The 27,096-nt window shown below is 45.3% G+C and overlaps 1 protein-coding gene across 1 annotated transcript in view; it reads left to right on the top strand.

The window, feature by feature from the left end:
• The first annotated feature begins 1,207 nt into the window (after nucleotides 1-1,207).
• Nucleotides 1,208-27,096, top strand: part of SMARCAL1 (SNF2 related chromatin remodeling annealing helicase 1) — a 44,145-nt gene continuing 18,256 nt past the window's right edge. The window contains exons 1-9 of the mRNA XM_081142361.1: nucleotides 1,208-1,440; nucleotides 2,973-3,859; nucleotides 4,554-4,604; nucleotides 7,674-7,880; nucleotides 10,228-10,278; nucleotides 14,769-14,955; nucleotides 17,343-17,493; nucleotides 19,043-19,201; nucleotides 22,329-22,394. Of these exons, the coding sequence (XP_080998487.1) occupies nucleotides 3,031-3,859; nucleotides 4,554-4,604; nucleotides 7,674-7,880; nucleotides 10,228-10,278; nucleotides 14,769-14,955; nucleotides 17,343-17,493; nucleotides 19,043-19,201; nucleotides 22,329-22,394 (1,701 nt within the window). The 5' untranslated portion in view covers nucleotides 1,208-1,440; nucleotides 2,973-3,030. The remainder of the gene's footprint in view (nucleotides 1,441-2,972; nucleotides 3,860-4,553; nucleotides 4,605-7,673; nucleotides 7,881-10,227; nucleotides 10,279-14,768; nucleotides 14,956-17,342; nucleotides 17,494-19,042; nucleotides 19,202-22,328; nucleotides 22,395-27,096) is intronic.

The following is a 27,096-nucleotide window of genomic DNA, read 5'->3' as shown; positions in this document are numbered from 1 at the left end:
ACATTTAGTGAGATGGTCTTGTTTTCTATTTTACTTTACAGGTGAGAAAATGGAATAACAGTCACTCTGTTTATGTGGCCAATAAAAGGAGTAGAGCTGAGATTTGAATGCTTTCTAATACTAAGTGTCACTCAAATCTGGTAAGACAGGCCAATGTCTTTGTCATTTTAAAAAGCTGATTTACTGTTTCAAAATTCACACAAAGTATATCTGATTATTTTAAGAAAATTCAAAGAATTCAGAAAAATATAGATTAAAATGCAGAAGAATATATATCTCATCCTACTCTTTGTCCTGAAATTTGGTGAGTTTTTTAATTTCCTTTTTCTATGAGTTTATACGCATTTATAGGTACAAATTTTTTTTTTAATGGATCAAACTATATACATTGCTTTGCTTTGATTTTTCTTGACAATATGTCTTGGCCATTTTTCAAAATTCTTAAGTAGAGATCTACCTCTTTGTTTTAAGATGAGCGATGTTTGAAAACAGAATAGCAACATTCATGTGCATACTGGTGATAGGAGAATATTATATTTACCACCAATGTGTAAAGTGTAGTTGATTGTGTAAGGGGACCGGTGCTGGTGCTCAGAAATGCAGTAAACTGACTCTGATAATGTCAGCTGATTAATTTCCCCTCAAAAGCAGGGTTTCAGAATCAGAATCACAAATCGCGTAACAAGCCCTTGAAAAAGTCATCGAATAGCTGTCTCAGTTTTCCCATCTGTAAAATGGGGATACGAATAATATGTGTTCCACAAAGTTATGGTGAGGATTAAGTAATTCACATTAAATAATTCCCATTGTGGCTCAGCACAATGCATCATGATGACGACAATGACGACGATAAGGACAACGAAGATGATGCCAACTCTCCTTCGGTCTGGCAATGATGGATAGGTGGGGCTTAACTTGCAAGGTTGTCAACGCCAGAAAGAATGCCCCAGGGGACACTTTTTATTAAGAGCTACCAAAGGGTCCCGTCTAGAATGCCCTCTGGAGACAGTCCTGACAGCGAGACTCCAGATCTGAAGACTTCAAGGTCACAGGCTTTCAGTGCTCAGGTGCTTGGTTTAACCTTTGGGGGAGCCGAGGACTACAATTCCCAGGGTGCACCACTCCAGCCCGCCTCGCCCACCACGTTGCGTCTCTCCTCATTCTCGCCAGGCTCCCAACCCAGACTACAAATCCCAGAAGACCCTGCAGCACCGCTCTGGTTTCCGGGTGCGTCGGTCCCACTTTTTGAAGCTAAACTGTGCCGGTTAACGGTGCTCGCTGGGAAGTGTACTCAGCCCCCTCGCCTTTCAGGCCCAGGCGCTGCGATGAGGCGGACGGGCTGGCAGCGCGCGAATGCCGGCTGCTGACTGCTCGCTCGGAAGCGGAACTGGCTCCCGAGGAGTCTCCCGGGCTCGGGTCCAGGCCTTGCGGGCCGGGAAGGTAAACGGGAGAGGGAGGCGGAGGCGGACGCGACCACGCGCCGGCCTGGAGCGGGGGGCAGGCGGGGAGGGCGAATTCCAGCGGAGGTAGTAGGGGTGGAGGTGCAGCGTGGCAACCGGCCGGCGTGAGGCGCGCCCCCAAAATTAGAGTTTTAGGATGACCCAGCAGGGAGGGGAAGAGGGGCGTCCGTGTGGTGCGAGGGCTTCAGGGCGCGGGGCTCATTCGTGGGACTGCACCCCATGGCCCGGCCAGCCCTGGCCCCTGGAGGCAGTCGGCGCCCAGGCCCTGGCCGTGGAGAGTCCGGGGTGCGGGGAGCCCTAGCTGGAAAGTTAGGCCGGCGTGTTGGAAAGTTACCAGGGAACCCGAGGGCTTCTGCTGCGTCCCCGGAACAAAGCCTCTCCCCCCGGCGGGTGGAGGTGGGAGGCCTGTGGGATAGATGCTGTTTGGGGTTCTGGCTAAAGGGAATCCCAGCGGCAAGGAAACCTTTGAACCCCCAGAGACCTAAACAGTGCTGAGAGAGTGTCCCCCCATGGCATTATGAGCATTACGTGCCATTACATCGGGCGGGGGCTATTTCGTCTGAACCAATCCAGAGAAATTGGTGTCCAGCTCCCTGGTTCTAGAATATTGTAAAAGTGGCTCAGCTCATAGAAAAATGATTTGAGTAAGTCCATTTAAAAAAATAATCAAGGTACAAAACGGAGTGTATATAATGATCCTACTTTGTAATAAATACATATGTTTCCCAAGTATGTGACATGTGTCTGGCTATGGCTACTGTACTGTACTCTAAAGTATGGACAGTGGTTATTGATGGATGGTGAGATTACAGATTAATTTTACTCTTTACATCTTTATGTAGAATTTGAATTTGTACAATGAGCATGCATTACTTTTTCCCCCCTTTGTTTTTCCAAAAGAGCCACTGGGTTACTCTGAGGGGGTGCGTTTTGGTAGGCGGGCGCTGAGGCCAGCTGCTCTGTGGCTTGCGTCTGGCCACCTGCAGGTTGATTTGCCAAGAACGATGAGAGGGTTGAATTCGAGGGGTGAATTTAATGGGCAGTCTATGTGACGCTGATGCTTTTTTCCTTCTTCCAGGTTGGAAAGGGTCTGTGTTAGCAAGTGTCACACCATGGTATGTGGTTTTGATCTATGTCAGTCTAATCCATTATGCTCTCTAGTTTGGAGAGTTCTCGTTACCTGGTGGATTTGGCTTGCACTGCATACCTTCCTTGGGATCTGATAACTCAGTTGGCTTGGGGATGAGAGGAAGAAAACTATTGTAGCTGAGGTGCCTCTTCAGCTTTGGATTTGATCTTGCTTTTTGTTCTTTTGTCAGGGTCATTGTTCTAGCCTATGCTACTTAGTATTCCTGTGTGTGTGTGTTTTTTTTTAATTATAAAAGAAACTTTAATATATCCTTTGTTGTGTTCCTTGTGCATTTCCTGGGACAAAAGCTTGTTAAAATCAAGGTGGGCATGTGATAAATAAATATATTTCATGTTTATTTTAATTTTTTTTTTCTTTCTCAGCTTTTGCCACGTTTCTGATTAAAGTTTGACGTTCCTGCATAGGCATTTTCCTGTTAAAATGTCCTTGCCCCTTACAGAGGAGCAGAGGAAAAAGATTGAAGAGAATCGACAAAAGGCTCTGGCTCGTAGAGCCGAGAAATTATTAGCAGAACAGCATCAGAGCTCAGGCTTGGGCTCCTCTGTTGCTGCCCTTCCTTCCCAATCCAAGCAGCATCCTTCTCACAATCTCCCCAGCGATTCTGCTAAGCCAGTGGACCATGGTGTCGTTTTCAAGCAACAGAAAGCCAGTAGTTCATCTCATGGTGACCGAATACCTCAAAATCCCCACAATTTTCATCTCAGCACTCTGGAGCAGGCGAAGGAGACATGGAAGAAGCCAGAAGAGATGCGCGCAGCCTGCCCACACCACACCCCACCAAGTCACATTACTCTCACTGGGATCTCCCCTCCCTTGGCACAGAGCCCTTCAGAGGTTTCCAACCAGCAGCTCATGGGTTATGAGTTAGGTCCAGGTCATCCTCAGGTTTCACACGGGACCAAATCAACACCTTTTCCTAACACAACTCATGAACCTTTGGCCAAATCAAAGAGTTCCCAGGATACACCAGCTTCTTCCTCTGGACAGCTTCCCAGGGATCCTGAATCAGAGGCCAAGGCAGCCAGACCCACCACCTCAGCGCAGAACATTTCTGGCATCCATTGTGGCTCAGGGAGTGTGATTCCCAGGACAGAAGGGAGACTCCCACAGAAATTGGGGGCCTCACCCCACAAAGCATTAAGCTCCCAGGAGGGAACATGTGTAAGGGATGGAGACCGTTTCCAGGTGAAGATTGGGTACAACGCAGAGCTCATTGCTGTGTTCAAGCGTCTGCCCAGCAGACGTTTCGGTAATGAGTCTTCATTCAGTCGAGTTCTTCAGATATTTTGTGTGTTTTTTCTATTTCTGCAGTCACTTTTAATCTAGCAGTTTCTCATAAATATGAAGAGGGTGCATTGGCACATTCTGTCTAACCAGTTGTTAAAATTTCTCTATTTTAGCCCATGTTTTCTTTTGTTATAGACTTTCCTTCAAACAGCTGCCAAAATTGGGGGCTGCCACATGGCCATATGGAGAATGGGTGAATGTTTACTGAGAGGCCAGCTCCTCTGCCAGGTGCTTTGTAGGCACTGTAGCATTTAAGCCTGACAATTTTTTGAGATAGCTTAGATGTTATTTTAAAGGCAGTGGAACTGGCTCAGCAAGATGAAGTAACATGTTCAGGTTGGTTTGTCTGAAGGGCAGAGCCAGGACATGGCTAGGATGTGGCTAGGCTATGGCTAGCTCTGCCCTGCCTCAGTGCCCACTCCTTCTTGTACATGAGCTTTGTGGGATTACACAGGGTCCCACCTCTGCCCTCAGCCCCTGCTGAGGTAAGGCCTATAACATCCCAGAGCCTGTCTTGAATTTCTCGACATGGGATAAAGAGCATTACCCTTATTTATATTTGCTATTTGTCCTCTACAAGGAATTTGTAAATCAGTGGGGGTTTGTTCAGCCAACTGTTTTGAATTTAGAATTCATTCATTTGTGTTTCATTGCAGATCCTGACACCAAGACATGGAACTTCAGCATGACCGACTACAGTGCCCTGAGTAAGTAGGTGTGTCTTCACCCCTCACGTAGGAAATACTGGTATCAAAGATTCTCTGGAGTAGCAGATGTGGTCTGCTGGTTTGGATGGCTTTGAGGGCACCATCCCAGTGCTCTTCTTCCTTCTCACTATGGCCAACCTAGTGAGGCAGCTCCATGGGTGATAGTCACTGGTAATGTTAACAAAAGCTAGCATTAAATGGAGCCTGCTATGTTCCAGGCTGTTCTAAGCCCCCTTACATATGCTAACTCATTCCTTATAGGAACCATTTTACAGATGGGAAAACTGAGGCCCATAAAGGGTATGTAACTAAATAGGGTCACGCAGCCAATAAGTTATGCAAATCGGGTTCAAACCCAGACAGTCTGATTTCAGGGTGCCTGTTCCCACTGGATTGCTCGCTTCAGCCATGGCAGGCAGCCAGGCCAGCCCCTGCTCCCAGGATAGTTTACAGTTCAGCAAACAATGTAAACCCTCACAGCACTCTTTGTGCGGCTATGTAACTAGAGAGTGCAGGGAGGGGCATTGCCCAGGCAGGCTCCAGTCAAGGCCAGGCTTGGGGAGGCCAGGACAGTTGTTGGGACCCTTGGGTCCATGCACTGCTTCTGAGATTTTGTTGACTAAACCTACTCCAAGGTTTTTGTCACCTCCTGGTGCCTGAAATCTGCTCCTCTGCCCTGGGTGTTCTCACGTCTCCCAGCAGCCATTTCTGTCCCCTCTCTTTCCTCCCTTCCCCCCACTTGAAAAGGGAAACGATGAGGATGCATGGTGAGGTTGCTTCTCTGCAGATTTGGGGCATGGGTAGAATTCTCTGGAATCATAAGTTTCTGGGGGGTGATGACTCAGCTCCCTGCAGAAGTTCTTGTTTCTCTCCTTGGCCTCCCCCTCTTGAAATGTGTGACATTAGGTGATATCTTATTCTTTGGTAGCTGCCGGTGACCTTTTGGGGGGACTCATTTTTACTGTTATTTTAATCCATTTATTAGGTGTTGGGAGGGGGAGGACCAGTGCCCTAAGTTAAGATTGCAGGACTTGACATCTAGTGTTTTCATGGTTGCTTGGAGGAAGCCAGTGGTTTCCACTGTCATGATTTTGTTTGTTTTATTGTCTTTTTACCCCTGTTCTCCGACCACAATGCATGGGGACCTGAATGACTTCTGTGTTTGCAGATTCATTAGTTTTTCTGTGTGGTGTCGTTGCTTTTGGTAATGCTCCACAAACTTTGAAAACCATTTAATGGGTACAAAAATCTATTCATAGCTTTTAGATGAATTTTACTGATTATGAGTTGTTTAGCCCCTTTGTGTCCTTACCAGTGTTTTGCACAATTAATCTGCTGTCTACCGAGATACGCCTTGAACACTCTTGCAACAGCTGTGGATTTGTGCATTTATCTTATTATTTTTTAAATATATCTTTATTGATTTCAGAGAGGGGAAAGGAGAGGGAGAGAGAGAGATAGAAACATCAATGATGAAAGAGTCATTGATCGAGCCCACAACCTGGGCATGTGCCCTGACCGGGAATCGAACCTCTATTGCCTGGATCCCAGGTCCACGCTCAACCGCTGAGCCACGCCCGGCTGGGCTATCTTATTTTTAAATTTTTAGATAGGTTCATGATTGTTGCTAGTAGATTATACTTTTCATTGGTATAACCTATAAAGGCTGTCTCTGCCAGTCTTTCTGTCATTTTGCTTTGGGTATACCTCTGGATTTTGCCTTTTTAATTTTTAACCCTACTACACACTCACCATAGAACATGTGGAAAGTATATCAGCATGCAAAGAAGAAACACTATCCCCATAAATTCCCCACTCAGTTAACCACTCTTAACATTTTGGTTTTGTACCTTCCAGCCTTTTTTCTGTGCATTAAAATATAAATTTTTATATATGTAATGTAATTTTTATCTTGTGTTTTTCATTTAGTGTTCCAGCATAGCATTTTTATTTTCATGGTGAACATTAATGCTGAGCGATGAAAATTATTGGAACACTTTGACCTCCAAAAAAAATTTCATACTGTTGAACACAACTTTTTTTGATATTTTTGTCTTTTCCAGAATTTCTTCCAAAAATAATTATTGATTATATGATATATTTCATTGTATGAGTGTGTCATAAATTGCTTAAATCATTTTCTTTTTGTCTGTTTTAATTTGCTCCCAGGTGGGTTTTTTGGTTTTTTTCAGTATTAAAACTTTAAGAAACACCTTTATCCCTAAATTTTTATGTTTTCAATTGTTAGTTGGAGGAAATTCCTAGAAGTTGGATCATTATGATCATTTCTTAGGGCTCTTGCTGTATATCACCACATTGTTTTTCAGAAGGTTTTATTCCCAGTTGTCAATGCAGATATCTGTTTTTTATAAATAAAAAAATCGCTTTTTATTTCTGATTATTTGTGAAGTTGAATATTTTTCCAAATGTTTATTAGCCATTTTCCCCCCTCTTTTCAATTGATTATGTCTCTTTTGTGGTTTTAGTCTTTTCATAGAGTGTGAGCTCTGTTTGCCTTTTTTTGCATTTATCTGTACTCAGTAGTTTTGCCTTTCAGTTTGGTTTGTGTTTTTTGACAGTTTAGTTTTATGCAGTCAGATCTATTAACCTATACAGTACATCAGTAACAGATAAAGTGAGGTTCAAAACTGTGCTCCTGTAGCCTGATGGGCCTTTGTCTCTCTCCCTGGTTCTGCAGGCAGAGTAGGGGCCTGGAATGGGGTCAAGTGGACAGTTTCTGGTGTGTTGACTTCAGCAACAGAAATTATCTAATAAACTTGGTCATTCTGATGAAATCCCTCTTCCCCCTGTAAATTTCTGACTTCTAAGTGTTTTAATTTGAAAACATAAGGAGCAGAAGAGTTATGTTCAATAAATACTGAAATTTCCAAAGCCTCAATTAAAGCCCGCTTGCCAAGCTTCCCAGTCCAGCAGTGCCTTTTCTTGCCTACCTGCCACGTGCCATTCCCTTGGACCCTGTCCCTGCCCTCCTCCCTTGCCTGCCTGAGTGCCCCAGGGCCATGTGAAAGTCATCCACTTTGTCACTCCTGTTCTCTTCTTCTTCGGCAGTGAAAGCAGCTCAACATCTCTCCACAGTCACCCTGAAGCCTTTGGAAAGGACCAGCGGTGTGGCGCAGACTGGCCTGCCTTCAGCTCCCTCCCTCTCCTTTGTCAAAGGGCAGTGCATGCTCATCTCCCGGGCCCGCTTTGAGGCAGACATCGGCTATTCACAAGAGCTCATTGCATTGTTTAAACAGATGGATTCCAGAAATTATGGCAAGTAACTGACCTCTGCCTGATTCCCAGGGTGGGTAGTGGTCTGTGGTCTCAGAGTAGGGTGGTTTTCTCTCTGTTTGAACACTCAAAAATGACTTTCTTGGTAGAGCCTTCCTGATCTGCTCCTCTTATCATAGAAAGTTGAGGGATAAATTGTTCAGATAGTAAACACATAGGGGGCCCATTTTGTCCTCAAAGGCCTCCCAAAGAGAAGACCCCACAATTTTCCCCAGTTATCTTGTCAGTGTTTTCTTGGTAGAAGCAGAAAAATTCCTGCTTTAGCCATTTAAACCTACCTGTTTATATTTTGTCCTTAGAAGAGCTTGAAAAACAGATGGTTGCCAAGAAATAAATGCCTTTCTATAGACTAGGACAGTAGTTCTCAAACTTGAGCATGCATAGAGCCACCTGGAGGGCTTGGTAAACACAGACTGTTGGGCCCTGCCCCAGAGTAAATGCTGATGCCTGCTTCCCACCCAGAGATGTTGAATTCATTGGGTTGGGGTGGGGACTGGGCATTGGTAGTTTAAAAAATCTCTGTGGGAGTCTAATGATCAGCCAGGATTGACAACCACTAGCCACAGCCGTGCAATTTTGCTTTACTTTTTGCGAGGTCCTTCAAAAGCTACCCTGTTGGAATATGGGGCAGAAGTCAGCTCCAGAATTCTGAACTCCTAGGTTTCATTCTTAGCTTGGGCCATGTTTTATAAAATGGTGTGGCTTTTATAGATTGATATTCCCATTTTTGAAATTGTTTTAGCCTTCCCCTAGGCAAGTAGAAAATAAGCTCTTAAAACCTCTTGCCTTTGAGACAACTGGTTCCTGGAAGAAGCCTCTGCAGCATCTCTGACCACTGCATTGAGCTTTCATCAGGGCCTGAGGCTCCGTAAGGTGGGTGGTGCTGGCTATTGCATTGTTAACCCTTAGGCAGATAGTTTTAACTGGTGAGAGCGGCCGGTGAACAGTGTTTAGATGCAAGGTGCTGGGCCCAGCCTGAGCCATGGGACGAGCTTCTCACACAGGGGCCAGGGTTCTTTGCCTCTCCAGCCCCGTTAAGATGTTTGGCTTCAGTTTGGGGTGACCCTTAATAGGCAAGTACAGATGACCTGTGTCTTCTGAAAAGTATAACTTTGAAATTACTCACCTCACATAGTCTCCTGTTCTGGGAATGTGAACAGCTAAAATATTGGCCCTCAGCCCTGCCCACACCCAGACATCCAAAACCCAGTGTTAGATGTTTCGCCTTAGCTCCTATTCACATACTTTCCCCTTTGCTGCTCAGCCGCTGCCAGGGTCAAGCTGTGGTTAGGAAGGTCTCCTGTGCTGTTCCCACAGGAAGAGTAGTCTTTCAGCTTTGGGGCTTTGTCAGATTACACCTAGGCTGCCTTGCTGTCTCCCTGAACCTGACTCACTGTGTCCAGAATGCTCTTCCCCTGACCATCTTGCTCTCTCGGTGGCCGTGAAGAGAAGAATTAGCTTCTGCTGTCAGAAAGCATTTACAAGTTGAAGCTTTCTTGATTTTCTCAAGGCAGATTGGTAGGGAAACTTCTCTTAAGTACTTAGCCAACACTGGGTAGTGAGAGGCTCACCCTTCTTAGTTAATATTGTGTGTAGTTTATGCTGCACGATGCTAATCAGCAGATGACATCATAATAATAACAGTAATCATAACTTATCATTGCTTTTTTTTTTTTTTGAGTACTCATTGTTTGCCAGGCGCACTTTAATAAGTATTTTACATTTAAATTTAAGGTAATTGTCACGAGAACCCTGTGAGGTGGGGGTTGTAGTATCCTCATTTTTCAGGTGTGAGAACTGAGGCACAGAGAAGTTATGTGACTTGCCCAAGGTCACAGAGCTGGGAAGAGGCAAAAATGGGATTTGCTTGTAGGCTGTGTGATCACTCCAACCATGCACAGCTTATTTCTCCTGTATAAAATGGAGCTAAAAATAGTGCCCAGCTTAGAGCATAGTGAATCCCTTGGCACCACGCCCAGCTCAAAATAAGCACCGAATAAGTGAGAGCTACAATTATTTTCCCCTGTCCTGGAAATTCAGGGCACTTCTGACCTGCCAGGCCATCCCCAGTCACGTGTCCCTAGAGCATGGTTTATCCCCACCCTTACAACCCAGTATTGTTGTCATGACTGTTTGTCCTTCCTCCCTGAATTCTGTGAAAGCCTCACACGCAGTACTCTCAATTTCTGTATCCCCCGTACCAGGCACCGGACTGTCTGCCACACCATGCGAGCTCCCTGGAGGTTTATGAAGCCAGAGACTGAGTGAGGGTGAGGGCACAGCAGAAGGCAGGCTGTCATGTTTGCTCATGTGTTTCTTCTCATTGCAGATGCCAAGACCAGGAAGTGGAACTTTCTCTTGGAAGAGCACAATAAACTAAGTGAGATGCCCACCTTGTTTTATGTCATACTGTTGTTAAGCTTCAATTATCTGCTTTAAATTTGGTGTATTTTAAAAGATTCTCCTCCTTCCATCGTGATGACTTCACATGCTGTGTACAGGACAAGTAAAGGTGGAGATGTTCTCAGGCAGCCCCATCCCCATCTGCTGAGATGGTGGCTTTACGACAGCCCAACGAACACGGGGCCTCTGCTTCCATCAGGGGGAGGCGGTTCTAGACAGATTCCTGGGGCCAGGAACCCTCCCGCCCATCATAGAAGAATGGGGATCAGAGGTGAGCCAGGATTGCTTAGCTTAGATGGAAGCTGCTTTTACTGCTTTTACACTCCTTCTGAGGACAGGCTCTCAGATTGCTTCTAGGACCAGATGATTAATGAAGGTTGGAGAGTCTCTGCGGTACCGGGCTTCAGAGTGGGCTGAGTTCTGCCAGAGGCACAAGCCTAGGCCAGGGTGCATAGCATTTCATGAGCACTTCGGAGCCAGACCAAGGAAAGGGATATGTGTACAGATATAACTACAAGAAGGAGAAGCCAGCTTAGACTTACTATTTTCTTCTCTGCCCTGCTTGAGTAGGACAATAAATCCTAATATGCCTGAGAAAGTGAACATGGTTTAATCTCAGCCTGTCCTGAATGTCAGTCTGTCACCTGTCTTCCAAGCTGTCACAGTTCTGCAGTAGGTGTGGTGCTGGCATAACTTCCTCCTGCTGGACCCTGATGACTTGTGGGGCCTCCCAGCCAGTGTTCTCACCGGTTAGGCCAGGAGAGGCATGGCCTAGCCTGGGAGCTCTGAGACATTGGCCATCTTGTCCACCAGGCTGGGCTTCAAGGTAGAGGGAAAAGCTGGGTGTCTTCCCTTTGTCTCCTTCTGTGACTTACTATGGAACATCAGGTAGATAATTCAACATTCTGGGACCCATTTGCCCTTTTAGTAAAAAAAAAAAAAAAAAAAGGGCGGGAGTCTTTAATCATATCTGCCCTACTGCCAGAAATTAAATACAAGGGAAGGGCTTTTGATTCCTTGAGGAAAGACTTGTTACAAACTCAAGGTTAAGTTTGAATATGATGAGATACTTAGTATCAGCATACAGTAGCTGAAGCAGAAAGGATCTGAGACCCCATGGCTGCTGCTATTTGGAACTTATGATTCAGAGCAAACTCTTTGGCCAAAGCTGAATTTTTGGTGAGCAGTACGAGTGAGTTTTCCCCTCTCATCCCTTTGTCTTTCAACCACAGAAAGATAAATATGTTAGCTTTAGAGTCTTGACTTTCATGGAATGACTAAAAAGCAGGATACTTACAGCATCAGCAGGTGAATGTAATGTTGAAAACCATGACTTGTGACTCACAGCATTATATATAATGATTCCAGGTCTTTAGTGGGCCACATACTCTTTGGAATATCTGATGAAAAGGATGATTCTTCATCCGGAAAAATGCACATAATGGCCACACATAAAGTTTGCGTTTGTTATTGATAATTCCGTGGATCTGGAGTTAAGAATTCTAGATTCAGAGTTCAGATGGCTTTTTTCCATGCTGTCTTGTCATTCCAGTGTCCTGTGGAAGCTAAGACTGGTTCTCCCCATTTCATAGACTGGGAAAAGCTTAGACCCAGAGAGGAAATGGTTTTCCTTATTGGGAGCATTGCACTGATGTCCTATTGTAGTCATGTTGAACTCAGACTCAGACTCAAATTGCAATCTTGAGTTTGTAGCATGAATCATCTGGAAATATAGAAGCCATACCTGTGAACCAAGAGGCCGAGGAGACAAGCCCTGCAGAAAGAATGTCACGGGCCCCAGCTGAGGCCTGGTTCCCGCAGCAGCAGACAGCACTCTTTCTCATCCTAGGGCTGGTTCCTTGTGTTCAACGTTAGATTATTGACACTGAACCAGTGAACTTGTGCATGTGAAACTAACTGAAAATGACAGTAAGACCTTCTGAGTATATGAATGCTTGTTGATGACGTGGTGATAATTATTTTCTCCAGATTAGGTGACTTGAAGAGCTTTTCTGTTTCTTTTCTAAGTGACTTAAGGCCTTTTGCCCACAGTGAAATTGGCATCAGGCCTTATGTTTTCCCCTGACTGTCACAGTCCAGAAGGATTCTGCATCCCCCTCAGTGCTCCTGTCTTGTCAGCTGCTATTTGAAAACATTCACATCTCTCTGCTAGGTGGCTCAATAGTGGTCTACCAAAAAGATGTTTCATGGAAATGACTTCTAGATGACTCATGAAGCCAGATGGCACAATGCTGTTTCTCCCAGCACAGGGACGGGACAACAGCCACAGTTGTTGACTCAATGGGGACTTTCTCAGAAACACACCCAGTTGGTTGAACTGGCAGCATAGGGTTTTGGATACAGTAGTTGGTGGGAAACAGAGTAGAGGCTGGTTTTTTCCTCTCCAGGGGCCGGAAGAACATAAAGCTTACAGAACACCGCATTTCACACTGGCTGGATTGTTAGCCATGTCTTCGTATCGTCAGGTATTTGAGTTCTGAAGATCACTAGGATTGAATGAAAATGATTTCTGAAAGCCCATGGAGTGCTCAGTCTCCTGAAGTGTGCATGCTCAGGTTTAATTTGGAGGCATAAAGTATATTTCTGCATCAATGTGGACAGTCTCTTTTATACTAAAGCTGTCAACCTTACCTAATTTCTTATTCCAGTGATTCTGCTCTTGCCAACTGTTTCCAGAAATAAATGGTACTTACATTTAGTGAGGGACAGAGTGGATTTAAGTGTATTGAAAATACAGAGCAATTTAAGGTAGCAGTAGATGACTCAGTCTTCCAAATTTGCATCAGTATTTGCAGTGATAGCCAATAGGTGGTTGTGGCAAAAGACTTTGTAACACCTTGTGAAGACAGTAAGAAAAAACATGACCATGTGGAATAGAGAACTAACAACCTTAGAATTTCAAATAACATTGGGTAGAAATGAAATATACCCAGTTTCTCTTTGCTGGATTCCTGAGGACTACGAGCCCCTGTTTTACTGTGACTCTCCCAGGTAAAGGATAGAGAGGGTCTGTAAACAGTGGTCACTCTTCTAACTTGATTTTTCAAAGGACAATTCTAAAGGGAAGAACATTAGAAAGCTACAGCCCACAGGACAGCAGGCTGTGATTAGCAGTTTAATGATGATTCTACCGACAGTGATCTCTAGGTCTGTCATCTTTTCTCTAACTTTGTAATTTTTTAACTTGTCTTCCCCTGCGCACCCTCCCCCCCACAAACTGTATGTTTTATTGTTGTTTGGAAGTAGCACTACCGTCCTACTGGTCTTCCTCAGATGGTCTTCCTCAGAAACACTGTCCCAATTTCTCTGGAGACGTAAACGCAGGTGGTCTAACTCCCAATACGTGGCTATACCACCGTGAGGGTCGAGAGACACTTTAATAAGACCGAGCCAATAATTCAAGTTTCAAGAAGGGAGACAGAGACAAACATGAAGCAAATCACACAGGGTTTATTTACCAGTTCCCAATGGTTGTTGGCACCAGCAGGCCACCCGGAGGATCCGCTGAAAGACACGCACAAGGTCTGGGGGTGCGGCCGCGACGGCGTCGGTCACTGCAGCCCTCTGGAAGTTCTCCTAGAGAGGTGCAGGGCAGAGCAAGGCAGGGTCAGCTTTCCCGGAGCTGGGGATGAAGTCTGTGGAGGGCAGACAAGCATCCAAAGATGTGGCTGAAAAGCCCCTGCTTTTAACAGCTGGGTTGAAGGTGTGGTGCGTCTTCAGTGTGTCTTATCAGGGTCCCACAGAGCGCGGGCCTGCTTGGAAGCCAGGGCTACAAAGTGTTAATCTTATCGTGGCACGCAGGCCTCACAATTACACTCGGTCACACAAGATGAAGTTACTTATTTCAAATCTAACACACACATCAAATTTATATTCCTGACTCTAATACACACACAAATCTATTTCTATAACAAACACATAGCAGCTTCTCTGTACGGAGTACAGTGCTTCTTTACCTGTTGACAGCAGGTGACCTGGACTTCTCTGACTTCCCAAACATTGAAACCAAAATAAAACATAAGGAGAGTGGAAATGAGACAGAATTTTTTCATTCTAAGTCTTACTTTTTCTGGGCTGATTTTTTTTTTAAGAATATAGGTCCTTATTTATTTGAATAGGAATACTAAAATAATTTTTAAATTACTTTAGATTAAAAAAAGATTGGTCACAAAATCACTTTATAGTTCTTTCCAGTGTTTGTGTAGTATAGAAAATCCATTTTGTGTGACAGACTGCTCTCATATTTGCAGAAATTAGGGAGTACCGAGGGAAAACTTGTTCTCTAGATGCATCTGTCAGCCCCTGATTTTCTCTGCAGTTAGTTTTTTGAGAAGATGGCATGTGGCAAAATTTCAGCCACTGAACTTGGTATTTTGAAGCCCCTCTCTTTCCCTAGATCTTTTGGACATAACACTCCAGTTCATAATCCTCTGTTCTTCCTTCTAGTTGAAAAGGTGCGCTGCCTTCCACAAGTACAGCTGAATCCTCTGCCCAAGACGCTGACCCTGGCCTTCGCTTCTCAGATGGAGAAGACGTCTCTCAGTCTCACAGCGGACATCCCTGAGGCGGACCTCTCCGGAGTGGACCCCAAGCTTGTGTCCAATCTGTTGCCCTTCCAGAGAGCTGGAGTCAAGTAGGTTCCTGATCTTCCTCTTGCCCTCTCACTCAGATTTCACCCCTTACCACCAACCAGGTTCAGATGCCCCTCCTCATTCTCTGAAGAGGTGGGGGTTGGTGTTGAGGGAAGGGGGCTGTGAATTCCATTGGGTTTTTGTTTTGGTTTGTGTGTAAGAACTTAGTCGAAAACTCCCTTAAACTTATGGAGCAAAATCTCTTAGATACATATCAGCTTCCTCTAATGACTGATCTCTCTCAAGAGACTAATGAGTTGAGGCTCAGAAAGACAGCCTCCTGCCTAATGTCACTGGGCTCGCACAAGTGAAACTGGGGCTTAAATCCTGTTTTCTGGTGAGGAGTACAGTGCTTTTGTTATGCAAATGCCGTGTAGAGGAGGTGTGGGCTCTGTGATTGTTTTCGTTTACCCAGGTGTTTGCTTTGCTTTGTTTTCATTTTGGCCACTTGGTTCCTTAGCTGGGCTACCTACAAGGCAGTGAAAAAGGAGAGACTGTGAAATTCAGGGGCCCATTCTGCTTTGAGAATGACCAAATGGACTGAACCGTGTGGACATTGTAAATGGTTGCGCTGAGGAGGCCACAGCACAAGGCACTGTGGGTTTGCTGCTTCCATGCTCCCTGACTGCCTGGCCGCCAGTTTTGTAAATCGAAGTGAGATATGGAATACATCTTTTCACACTTGCCCTCCCTCCATCTGTCTGGGTCATGGGTTGATCCCGGAATGGTTTAGGTTTAACCAAGGTAGGTGTGCCAAGAGGAGGCTGGGCCTGTTCAGAGAGGTGAGGCGGCAGGCACGCCACTGGGCTCCCTGCTTTTCCATTAAAGGAATGTGGTGGCCACAGGCTGGGGGATGCCGGCAGGGATGCTCCCTCTCGCTGGGCTATTGTGACTGCTGAGAGGGCAAGGAAGTGTCATGATGTGACACCCATTGTCTCCATGAGGTGCTGGCCTCCTGCCACCCACAGATCTGCATGTTGTTTTCTACCTTCCTCGAACAATGGCCTTTGAAGGGTAGAAACACTATTTCCAGGGAATTTCAGAAAGGCCATGTGCAGCCTAGAATTTTTTTTTTTTTTTTTAAATATATCTTTATTGATTTCAGAGAGAGGAAAGGAGAGGGAGAGAGATAGAAACATCAATGATGAGAGAGTCATTGATCAGCTGCAGCCCGCAACCCGGGCATGTGCCCTGACTGGGAATCGAACCCTGATCGCCTGGATCCTAGGTCAATGCTCAGCCGCTGAGCCATGCCTGGCCGGGCGCAGCCTAGAATTCTTGTCAGCCATACCAGCTGCTAATTAGAAGAGGGTACACTTTCTGTCTTTACTGTGTGAGGAAATAAAAAGAGCCAGGCATCTGGCTTATTATCAGGTTTCTGAACAAATGATCAGTTTTTCAGGAATCAGGTAAAGAGGGACTGGTGTCTGGAGCAGGAGACCAGAATCTGGCACTCGGGATCCCTTCAGCTTTTCGCTGCGTCATCGGTGACCCGAGCAAGCCATCACTGCTTGGTCTTGATTATTTTTCTCCTTTTTGTCAAATAATAACTATAAAGGAACATTCCCCTGGTCCTTAACGATGCTGTCAAGCACTGTTTTAAGTGCTTTACTTTACTAACTTTATTAACCCTTGAAACAGTCTCTGGGTAGATCCTGTTGTTATTCCCACCTGTGGCTGGGGCACAAGGAGGCTAGATAACTTGCCTTTAAGTGGTGGCATGGGGATTCCAACCCAGGCCAGCTGTTCCCCAAACTGGCAGCAAGAGCTGTTGCACTGGAAGGGTTTGGGACCCTGGAGACTGCTGGCTAGTGAGAGCCTCGCTGAGGTTGCTGCTCCCTCTTAGACATCTGCTCCACCCTTTCCTCTGGCTGTCCCCCTCCTCCTCTGCAGCATTTCCTGTCTTTGCTGGCTCCTTCCCTCTGCCCTATGCTCACAACGTCCTCTGGTCTTCATCTCTAATTTCTCTCCTCCCCTTCTAGGCAGATCTCTCATGTGAACTAGACTGCCCCTGCAAGCCCCCACTAGAGACTATTTCCCATTGTCCTTTCACACCCCCGGACCTCGCTTGCATTGGGCTGAGGTGACTCTTACTGCAAACGTCCTCCCTTGGCTTCTAGGTCCTGATTGTCTTATAGAGCTGCTTCCTCCCCTTTAACCACCATTTCACATTTTCCCGATTTTGACTCCTTTTTAAATTTTATTATTCTGTCCCCAGTCGGCTCCTGCTTTTCCCTCTTGGGGATCAGGTGTCTTCTCATGAGCAGGGCCCATGCTGGCTGGTGCAGCAGCCCTCTCTGCGCCATGTGTATCACTTTACCTGGTGGCCCGTAAACTCATGCCCCTGGGAAATGTGTTGTGTCACTGTCCTTACCTTGCCTGCTTTCAGTTTTGCCATTGCCAAAGGAGGCCGCCTGCTGCTTGCTGACGACATGGGCCTGGGGAAGACCATCCAGGCCATCTGCATCGCGGCCTTCTACCGGAAGGAGTGGCCGCTCCTGGTCGTGGTCCCGTCATCTGTGCGCTTCACCTGGGAGCAGGTCTGTGCTCTCTGGGTTGTGTTTTTAACAAAGAAGGTTCTCCTCAGGGTTAGAGGAATCAAGTATCAGCTTGGGGACAGGGCCTGGGATCCTTAAAGGTCCTGTTTCAGCTGAAGGCAGGAATGGAGAGGAATGGTCTCCTGAGCTGGGCTTGTGGTCTCCAAGGTAGAATTCCGTTACACCTCAGGGGGGAAACCCAGGGAATCAGAGAGCTCAGACTTGCTTCATTCTGTCGGTAGACACTTCCTGAGCACCTCTTGCACCCTTGTTAGTAGCACCTTTCATCTCTACCACACCTAGTTTTCGAAATATTCCTCCTTTAGTTCCCCTAATCCCATAGCCGTGTGCAATAGACACAATAGATGTTAACCCATTTACAGATGAGAAAACTGAATCTCGGAGAGGGTCAGCTCCATACTTCCTGCTAATGCAGAGCAGTACAGGGCCTTGAGGTCGCGTCTCCTGACTTCTTGGCTCAGGGCTTACTCTCTCTGGAAGGTGGTGAGGACAGAATGTTCACTGTCTACCAGATACCTTTATGGCTAAAGAATCTGACACAAACTCAGCCTTATTTTCCTTTGTCTGCCATAAATCCAGGGATCAGAATGGTTCTGTGAAAAATCCATATAAGCAAACTTGATGAAGAAGGAAGCCCCATGGTTTATGTTACTGCTGGCAGCAGGTGACCTCACTCCTTCATGTCTTCCTAAGCCCCCCATGAGCTGCCTGTAGGGAAGAGGCAGCTCTGCCTGCAGCCGCTCAGCCTGGTGCCCAGACGTGCTCTCCCAGCTGGAGAGAAAACAAAACTTTAAAACTGTGCGTTGAAACAGTACCACATTCTTTTCCCGTCCTGTAATCTGAATTCTGCCAGTACCTCTAGAAACTAATAATTCAACAAGATTTGTTTTGTGTGTTACATTCCCATAGCATCCTCAGAAACTCTAGGGAAGTGCCAGATGGTCAGATCAGGCTGGAGAAGGAACCAGCACTCCCTGTATCAGCACCGCGTCAGCCTGGGCCCGCGGGAGAGCACCCAGACACTGACATGGAGGCCGGTGGCTGTCTGCTGACCCTAGGCACTGACTTTGGCTAGAGATGGCAGCATTTCTGGAGAGAGCAGGTGCTCTATAGAAAGTATCATCATTAGTGCCTTCAGTGTACCAAGCTGTGCTCAAAATTCCTCCTAAAAGAGTCATATTCTTTCTCTGCGGTAACTCGCCATCTAGTTGGTGGTCACAAAAATGAAGTCCACAGGCACCACAGAGTAGCTGCTGTGACTGCACTTGCTGGGAAGGAAAGAAGTGCTCTGCTAGTGGGAAGTGGAGGGAGAGGATGGGCTAAGAGGAAGATGGAGATGGTTGCTGTTTGTGGGGACAGGGTTACGGCCAGTGTGGGAAGACATGGAGGAACAGAGGCCAAGTTGATTTTTCAGGGAACATTGACATTGGTCCACACTGAGAGAGTGCAGTTAATGGGTCGGCTCAGGTCACAGCTTGTAGCTGCCGGGCCGGGTCATCATTCTGGGTTTGTTCTCTCCTGTCATCCGCAGGCCTTCCTTCAATGGCTGCCATCTCTGAACCCAGAGCACATCAAGGTTGTGGTGACCGGCAAGGACCGCCTGACAGCTGGCTTGGTCAACATTGTCAGTTTTGACCTTCTGAGCAAGTTGGAAAAACAGATAAAAACTCCTTTTAAAGTTGTCATCATTGTAAGTGACTTTGTGGATTCTTTAACTACTTTATCTCGGTGGGAACTTTCTTCTTAAAAGCCCCACAGACTTTCACATCTGTTCTCTCATGGAGCCCCACTCGGGCTCAGAGAACAGAAATCGTTTTCATTACATCTTCACTTCTCTCAGTTGGTGGTTCTGAGCCCTGGCTACATGTTAGAATTTCTGGGAGACCTTTTTGAAAAATGCGATTTAGTAGGTCTGTGCTGGGGGTTTCTAGCCCATCTCTCCCTGACGTGAGGTCATATGTGGAGGCCCAAGTGTGGTCTCAGGATGCCCAGGGCTCCAGGAACTGAAGCCCTGTGCCTTCATCTGGTGCCCTCTCATTAGAAGGGCTCAGACATGCTGTTCAAACAGTAATAAGTTTTCTTCCAGCCGATGGAAAGGCACTCTGTCCCCTCCCAGAAAAGCACTCTTTACTCCAGTCATTTTTTTAAAAGATGGCCTTTACTCAAGTCCTGCTCCCAGAGGTGACGACACACCTTTCAGGGACTGGCTTTCCTTCTTTCAGTCTAGAGAGACTTGGTGCCAGCCCCTCTGTCAGCACTCACTGTGTGCCATGGCTCACAAATGAAAGTTCTGGAAAGTGTGCAGCTTCTTCCAATCTGCCCCATTCGTCCAGTTCCCACCCTCAGTTCAGGGAACCACTAACAGACGTTTAGGGCGAAGTCTGTGGTGGATGATTTCCAATGGAAGTTTGCCTGTGGTTTTCCTTTTGGCAAAACAGTGAAACCCAGTGCCTCCAGATGATATGAAAGGTTCTTCTTTATTCAAATGTGTGAATTTTAAAAGCCAGTGTTGTTTTCCTTCCCTTAAAATAGAACTCTCTACTGACTGTGCCTTCTCAAATCTTGATACTCAAGGTTTGAGTGCATATCTTATCTAGAAGGAGAGAAAGGAAAGAGCCTTTAGGAGGCCCATAGAAGTGGAGTCTGAGTTGCACAGGTCAACAGGATTGCAATAGAGACTTAGTGCTTTGAGTTTCCCAGTGTGGGGCTGACTGTTGGGGGGAGAGGTGCATTCATCCGTGTGTTCACCTGACTGACAGTTGAGTACCAGCTCCGAGCCCTGCACAGTGCTCTGCAATAGGGAGGGGGGGAGGATAGCCAGCCCCCATCCTCCATGGAACCACAGTCCAGTAGGACAGACGTACACACACAGGTCACTAGCATACACTTTAGTGATTTCATAGACTTGTGAAACAAGTACTGGGGCAGCTCAGAGAAGGCTCTGTTATGATTTGGACACGAGAATAATGCTGCGTTCATAGCATAAGCAAACTTAAATGCATATATTTTCTCAAAGCTAAAAAGGTAATGAATCTTTGGGGGAGCCATTTCTGGTTTGGCACAAATTCAGTGTGGCCTTGGAAAAATGTGAGCATGCATGTGAAATGAAAATGTTAAAAGAAGTACCTCAGGCTGATGGTGACGGTTCTGCTATGTGTAGGAAGAATAGTCCCTTCAGTTCCCATGTATGTTCCTGTATCAGGTACTTGCTATATAATCGCTCATCTTCCAATGGCCCCTAGGCAGAGACTGTCCCCATTTCTCAGCTGATGAAAACCGACAATGAGAGAGGTTACATAATTGGCCCGTAGGCATGAAGCTGGCAAAGTGGAGTCACTGATCAAAGCTGGATTGCTCTGGCTGCAGAATTCCTGTGTTTCTGTTTCTGACTTAACACTCAATCTGCCATGTGATTTTTAGCAAACCATTTGCCACCATCGATGGTTTGTTCTTCAGTTAATTAAGATTCCTGTCTTCTTCCTAATCCAGAGAAATATTGTAGAAGGGAATAAAGTGACGTTTCTGAGATGTCACACTTCTTAGATGTCACTTTTATATATGAAGGTACAAGCTATTCCTTGTTGTTAGTTATCAGTGGTTGGTTATAATAGTGGTACGTTGTTACCCGTTGGTTAGAAGGGCCCATTCCCTTCCATATTCTTTGGACTTTGTGCTGTTTTCTCTATAAACCTCCTTTTCTTGGCTCTCATGTGGGCTTATCATCGGACAGGAGTATGAATGTTACACCCCGGGTTTCTGGGAATAGATACAGTGACATTTGGGGATTCATCTCACATTCCTCTATATTGTGCTTTTTGAGGTCCCTTTTTTGGTTCATCTTAGCTGAAATAAAACCAGGGTGGTGGGTCTTATAGGTCATCTTTAGTGATAGAGCCAGGATCTTCCTGGTATCCCTGTCCTAGGGCGACTGATACCATTGAGTGCTTATCAAATGGCAGGACTGTTCTAAGGGCTTTATGTGTGTTAGCCCATTTAAGACTTATGACAACCCAGTACATTGGGTCCTGGCATTATACCTATTTTACAGGTGGAGAAACTGGTACTGTAGAGGTTAAGTAGTTGCTCAGAGTCACATAGCAAGTAATTCAAATGTGACCAAAATAGAAAAATTTTCCCCAAATACTAAGAACATATTAGTTCCTCATTGAGTTTTAGAAAACGTGACATTTTCTAATTTGCTTATGCACAGAATGCAGAGCTATAAATAATCAAGCTCCATGTTTTAAGCATGGCAGTTGGTCCCATGAAGACAGGAATCCTGTCTTCTTCCCCTCTCCAAGGTCCCACAGTACTTTGTCACACCTGCCTCAGTGACAGCACTCATAGCATCGTCTGATCAGTTGTCAGTGTGGCTGACGTCCTTCCTGCACTGCAAGCCCCTGGGGGTGAGGGCTGAGCCCCAGCTGCAGTACACACACATTGGGTCTGCAGGGCACACAGTAGGTCTGCAGGGCACAAAGTGGGTATTCTGCACACTTTGCTTTAGTGCTGGGCAGATGTCAGGTGTGTGTTACAAAGGAGAAGCCACCTTTCAGCAATTTGTTCAGTGTAGCCTGTGGGTGGGTAGGGCAGGGAAGTTGCTAACCCCGCTCTGTAGATAGAAAACTGTCCCAAAGAGAGGAAGTGACTTGCCTGGCATATAGTGGAGAAACTCACCAGAGCCTGGGTCCTTTCCCAGGCCCACAGCTGAGGGATGATCCTCAATGTAACACCTGCCAGAGTAAAATTTACCATGGGCTCTGTTTCCTTCCACACAGGATGTGATCTTGTTCACCTTTGTGACTGTTTCTTTTCAGGATGAGTCTCACTTCCTCAAAAACATTAAGACTGCCCGCTGTCGCGCAGCTATGCCCCTCCTCAAGGTGAGTCCTGCAGAGAGTGGACTTGGAGCCAAAGGCCGCTTGGCATTGAGATCCTGCTGTAGTTTGCTCCGGCTGTTAAGGGGTCCAAGGAGAGAAGGGACTGCAGGTTGGGACCGTGGGCCATGAATGTGACTTTGTGTCCATTGAGGGCATCTCTGCTCAGGGCTGTGGTGCTTGATTCCATTTCCTTCTGGCCATCCTGCTAAGGAACTCGTGGTCAGTGCAGGCGTCCCTGCCTCTCAGAGATGAAGTCCTGTTGATGGTCACAGGCCAGGCTGGGACTGCACTCCAGATCTTGCTGGGCTCCTCCTGGACAAGGTGGAGGGAACAGCTCTAGCAGCGTATCCCTGACAGCTCAGTGGAAACTGCCTGTCTTCTGAGTCACTGTGGGGCAGAGCTCTCACAGTGCTCTGGAACGGAGGGAGATGAGTTATACAGACTTAGAACTAGGCCAGTGGGTATCAGCAAGAAGCGCTGGCAAAGCTGGGGCATGCCCTGTAAGCCAATGCCCCTTCCTCAGCTACCCTCAGCTGTTTTGTTTACAGGAGGTCAGCTGGTGACATCCCTTTCTGGGGTGGTCTGAGCTTGCTCCTGAGCCCTTTGGCTGGTTGAGTCCTGACTGCCGACCCTTGTTTTGGGAGGCTTTAATATGCTTCCTTTTGAAAAATGTTAAATGACCTTGGTACTGTGGTTCCAATATTACAGACATAACTAAAATTAAATCTGTACCCCTGATTGTTTAGACAAACTGCACATGGATAGATTATATCATTAAAGGTAGAATAGAAAAGCTTTTTAGTAACAGTCTTGTTAATGCAGTCACTGCCTGGTCAGGCGTGCTGGACCACATGCTGGCATCTGAAATATGTGATTCTGAGCCAGACCTTTAAAGCAGCATTTACATCTTTAATATCTGAAGTGTCATATTTAAAACAAATCTGTTAACTGCTAACTAGTATATATTACTCTGCATTTGCTGTAGAACTTGGATGGATTAATAATAGAATAGGAGCCATGGATCCAGCCTGTTGTTTGTGAAGGTGTCTTAAAGCCACTCTCTTCTGTAACGTTGACTACAAATGATGCTGGACTATTGTCAGGATTGGGTGCAAGTGGGGATGAGGCATTTTGTATTATTCTGTTAACCAAACCTTTCATCTCTCTACTGTATTTTCATCTAGATCAGAATTTCTCAACCTTGGCACTAGTGACTTTTTGGGCTGGATCATTCTTTGTTGTGCAGAGCTGTCCTGTGCATTATAGGATGTCTAGCAGCACCTCTGGTCTCTACCACTAAGGGCCAGTTGTACCCCCATGTTGTGACAACTAAAATTGTCTCAAAATATTGCCAGACATCCCCTGGCTGGCAAATCACTTTTTCCCATCTCTGTTGAGAACCACTGATACTCTAAGGAAAGGACTCAAAATATTTTTGGAACAAGAAGAGAGTTGGGAAGAAGTAAAATATGCCTTTGAAAAGCCATACAGAAAGGGGTAAATGGAGTCAGCTGTATGGTGATGGGTAGTAAGTAGACTTTTGGGGATTGTCACGTTGTAGTGTGTACAGATGCCAAATTATAAAGTTGTACACCTAAAACTTATATAATTTTTAAAAAGTCATGTGAAGACCTAATTTAATACCACCTGATTGCTCCTCTAACTCATGCATCTCTTAGAACTATATTCTGGTAATATATTTCAAAATTTTTAATATTTAAAGTTTTTTCAGCAAATGTGCCTGAAGTGGTAATTAGTTTAGGCTGTGAGATAGCCGGGCCAGATCATGACCAGAAAATGTGGGTTTCGTAAATGACGGCAGCAGCCACTTGCAGAGGAACTGTTGCTTAGGTTGTAAAAAACTGTTGTCATTGTCCCCTAGGAAGTGTGACAACTCTCTCCATAGCACTATTTGCCTGGACTACTAAGCAAAGTTCTATTTTTATATGTAAATGTGATAGGCAGGACAGAAAGCTATAAAGAACACTTTTATAATCATCGTTAATCCCTCCAACAGTGAAAACCACTGTTAAGAGTTTAGCTGTTTTTCTAACATGTCAGTCATAGGATAGGATCGTCATTTTTTAGTGGCTCTTGGGTGTTCTGTTCCATGGACACTTCATAATTTGTCCCTTAGTGTTGGATATTGTTTTGCTATTATAAATAATCCTGCAGATGAACATCATCCATATATTTGTAGCTTTCTTACTTTAAGACAAATTCCTCTGCTCAGTTGCTGGGTCATAATTTTACCTTCTGGTAGATGCCTCTGAAGTCGAGGCATAACTGTCTCCACTCCCACTCAGCCTGAATTATGGGGTCTTTTTCTCTACCGAGCACACTGAAGGTTAGCAGTGTCTTCCCTTTTGAGCAGTAAGGTGTGTTTGGGTTTTCTTTAACTGTGTTTTATTTACAGTGCTTTTTATTGTTGCAACACTATTATGACATTAGTAACAGTATACGATTATTTCTTTAGAGGGAAAAGGCCCCCAGAATCTCTGTTCTTTCCTAATAAATAACTTTTTTTGTGTGTGAGTAGTCATCTTTACCATTTAATCTATTGATTGGCTAGAAGAGATGAGAATAGTGGTCTAAAATGTATGAGCTTTTTCTTTTTCTTTTTTCATTAAAATAGTTTAAGTAGATGATACAGGCAAATAGTACAAAAGGGTATAGAGTGAAAAGTAACTCCTTTTCCCACCCCTGGACCCCCAGTCCCTGCATCTCTCTCCCCAAGGGCAGCCATAGTTACCACATTTTCAAGTTTACCTCTAAAAATTAACCTGTGCCCACGTGAGTCCACAAGTGTGTTTGCTTTCTCCCTTCTTAGTGTTCTACATCCACTTGTGCACCTGCCTTTCCCCCCTTATTAGTGTATCTTGGGAATCATTCCACCTCATTCCAGATGGCTTGGCCTTATTCTTCCAAATGGAATTGGGTATAAGAATGAGACTGAGCTTTGGGGACCATGACTTCTTTCCTAGTCTGGGGTCTTGGTGAAATCTGTTATATAGCCAATCAGAATACTTATTAAAGCAAGTTACTGGCTCAGCTGGAAAAAGTAGAGGTAACAACAGAAATTGATGAAGAATTCCCAGACTGCTTCTTGTATGAACTTAAAACAACTTCAGCTCTTTTCTCTGCAATAGAACATTATCTTGGCTCATATTTTAAAATCTGTATGTCTGATTTTCTTTGGCAAATTGTATATTCCAACTTGTCCTGCTATCTACCTGCAGGGCTGTCCCATCCCGTGACCCACAAGGAAACTAAACCTGGCCTTGAAGGTCGTCTGCCCCCAACTCTGTCTGCTCATGTGAATCACATCATTTATCTCACACTAAATAGAAATTATTTTTACATTGTTCCATTGTGGGTTTCTTGGGTGCTGCTTTCTTTCCTTAGAGAAGTTGACTGCAAAGTGTTCAATTTAGTGTCGATTTATGTAGTTTAATGCATTTATATCTTCCTAGCATAGAAGTTCTCAGAGGTGGAGGGTGACATGTAAATCATAGCAGCTAGGCATGATTAAAAGCATTATGGGTCAGAGCAGTGACAATACGAAAGTGTTGGGGCTGAGCAGGGAGCAGGCTAAATCATCTTATAACAGATGAGACTCTATTCTGATTTCCTTTCAAAGCTGGACTTTTCCCAAAATGCTGCCTCTGCCTCCTAACAACCACAAACGTCTATTATCAATGGTTCCATCACCCCCTCATGTGGGCAGTGTGTGGGAGAACCGAGTCAGTATTAGTCTGTTCTGTAAAGATCTGACAGAGGACCCTGGAGTGAATTTCCATCACCTGATCTGAAAGCCGCTGCCCAGGCTCCATCCCCAGGCAACAAAAGCAGTGACCTGGGGAATAGGTTTGGGATGATGGGCTGATTTTCTCTTATTGATAAGACTTTTCATTTTCCCTGTTTCATTAAAATAGTCTTGAACTAAGGCAAGCGATGCTATAGACTTCAAGAAGCTCATTGTTATTTTAATGAGTCTGCATTAAACTGTGCCGGAAATTAGAGGGCCTGGGTAATTGAACTGTGGAAAATTATAGCTGGAGAAACTCATAGCTCTTCTGTCATAATGGAATTCGGTATTGGCGGCTGCTGAGAGGGCAGAAGTGCATCTTGAGAATTGTATATACTGTATATTTATAAGGAATCATTTCTCTTCTCTCTGTTGTGCCTTTATTTATTTATTTTTATGAGGCAAGTGTATCCATTTGAAACCTAATTTCCTCCCCTAGGTGATTTGCTGCATGCTATTGCCTTATACTACTTTACACTACTGTCATTAACTCAAGGTAACAGTGGTTAACAAGCTGTTTCTAGACAGCTGAGCTCCACAGTAGGTTCCCTTCCCAGAGCTGAAATGAATTTTACCTTCGGTAATCTTCAGCGATTACGTGTTTTAATACAGTGGGAAGTGTCTTTTTTTAAAATTCTCACCTTTTCCACCTTAATAAGAGGTGGGATATTTGGGTTTAACCCCCTTGGGTCAGGTTGGTGTTGGGTAGTGAGAAACCTGAAGTTCATCAACCAAATGTTTACTTCCACTCTGCCCATTGCTGAGCTGCTACAGACAGACCTGGGCTGAGTAGGGTAAATGAATCTGGGTCCTGCCTTTAAAGTCCTTAGTAACTGCAAAATGAGCTTCAGTCAGGGACCTCTAGGTTCAGAGCATTGTGCAGCTGAGTTAGTGGGT

This window comes from Miniopterus schreibersii (assembly GCF_964146895.1).
Source record: "Miniopterus schreibersii genome assembly, chromosome: 7".
In the NCBI taxonomy this organism is placed as follows: domain Eukaryota; kingdom Metazoa; phylum Chordata; class Mammalia; order Chiroptera; family Miniopteridae; genus Miniopterus; species Miniopterus schreibersii.
The sequence above is the reverse complement of the archived record's forward strand: the minus strand, read 5'-3'. Positions and strand labels throughout refer to the sequence as shown.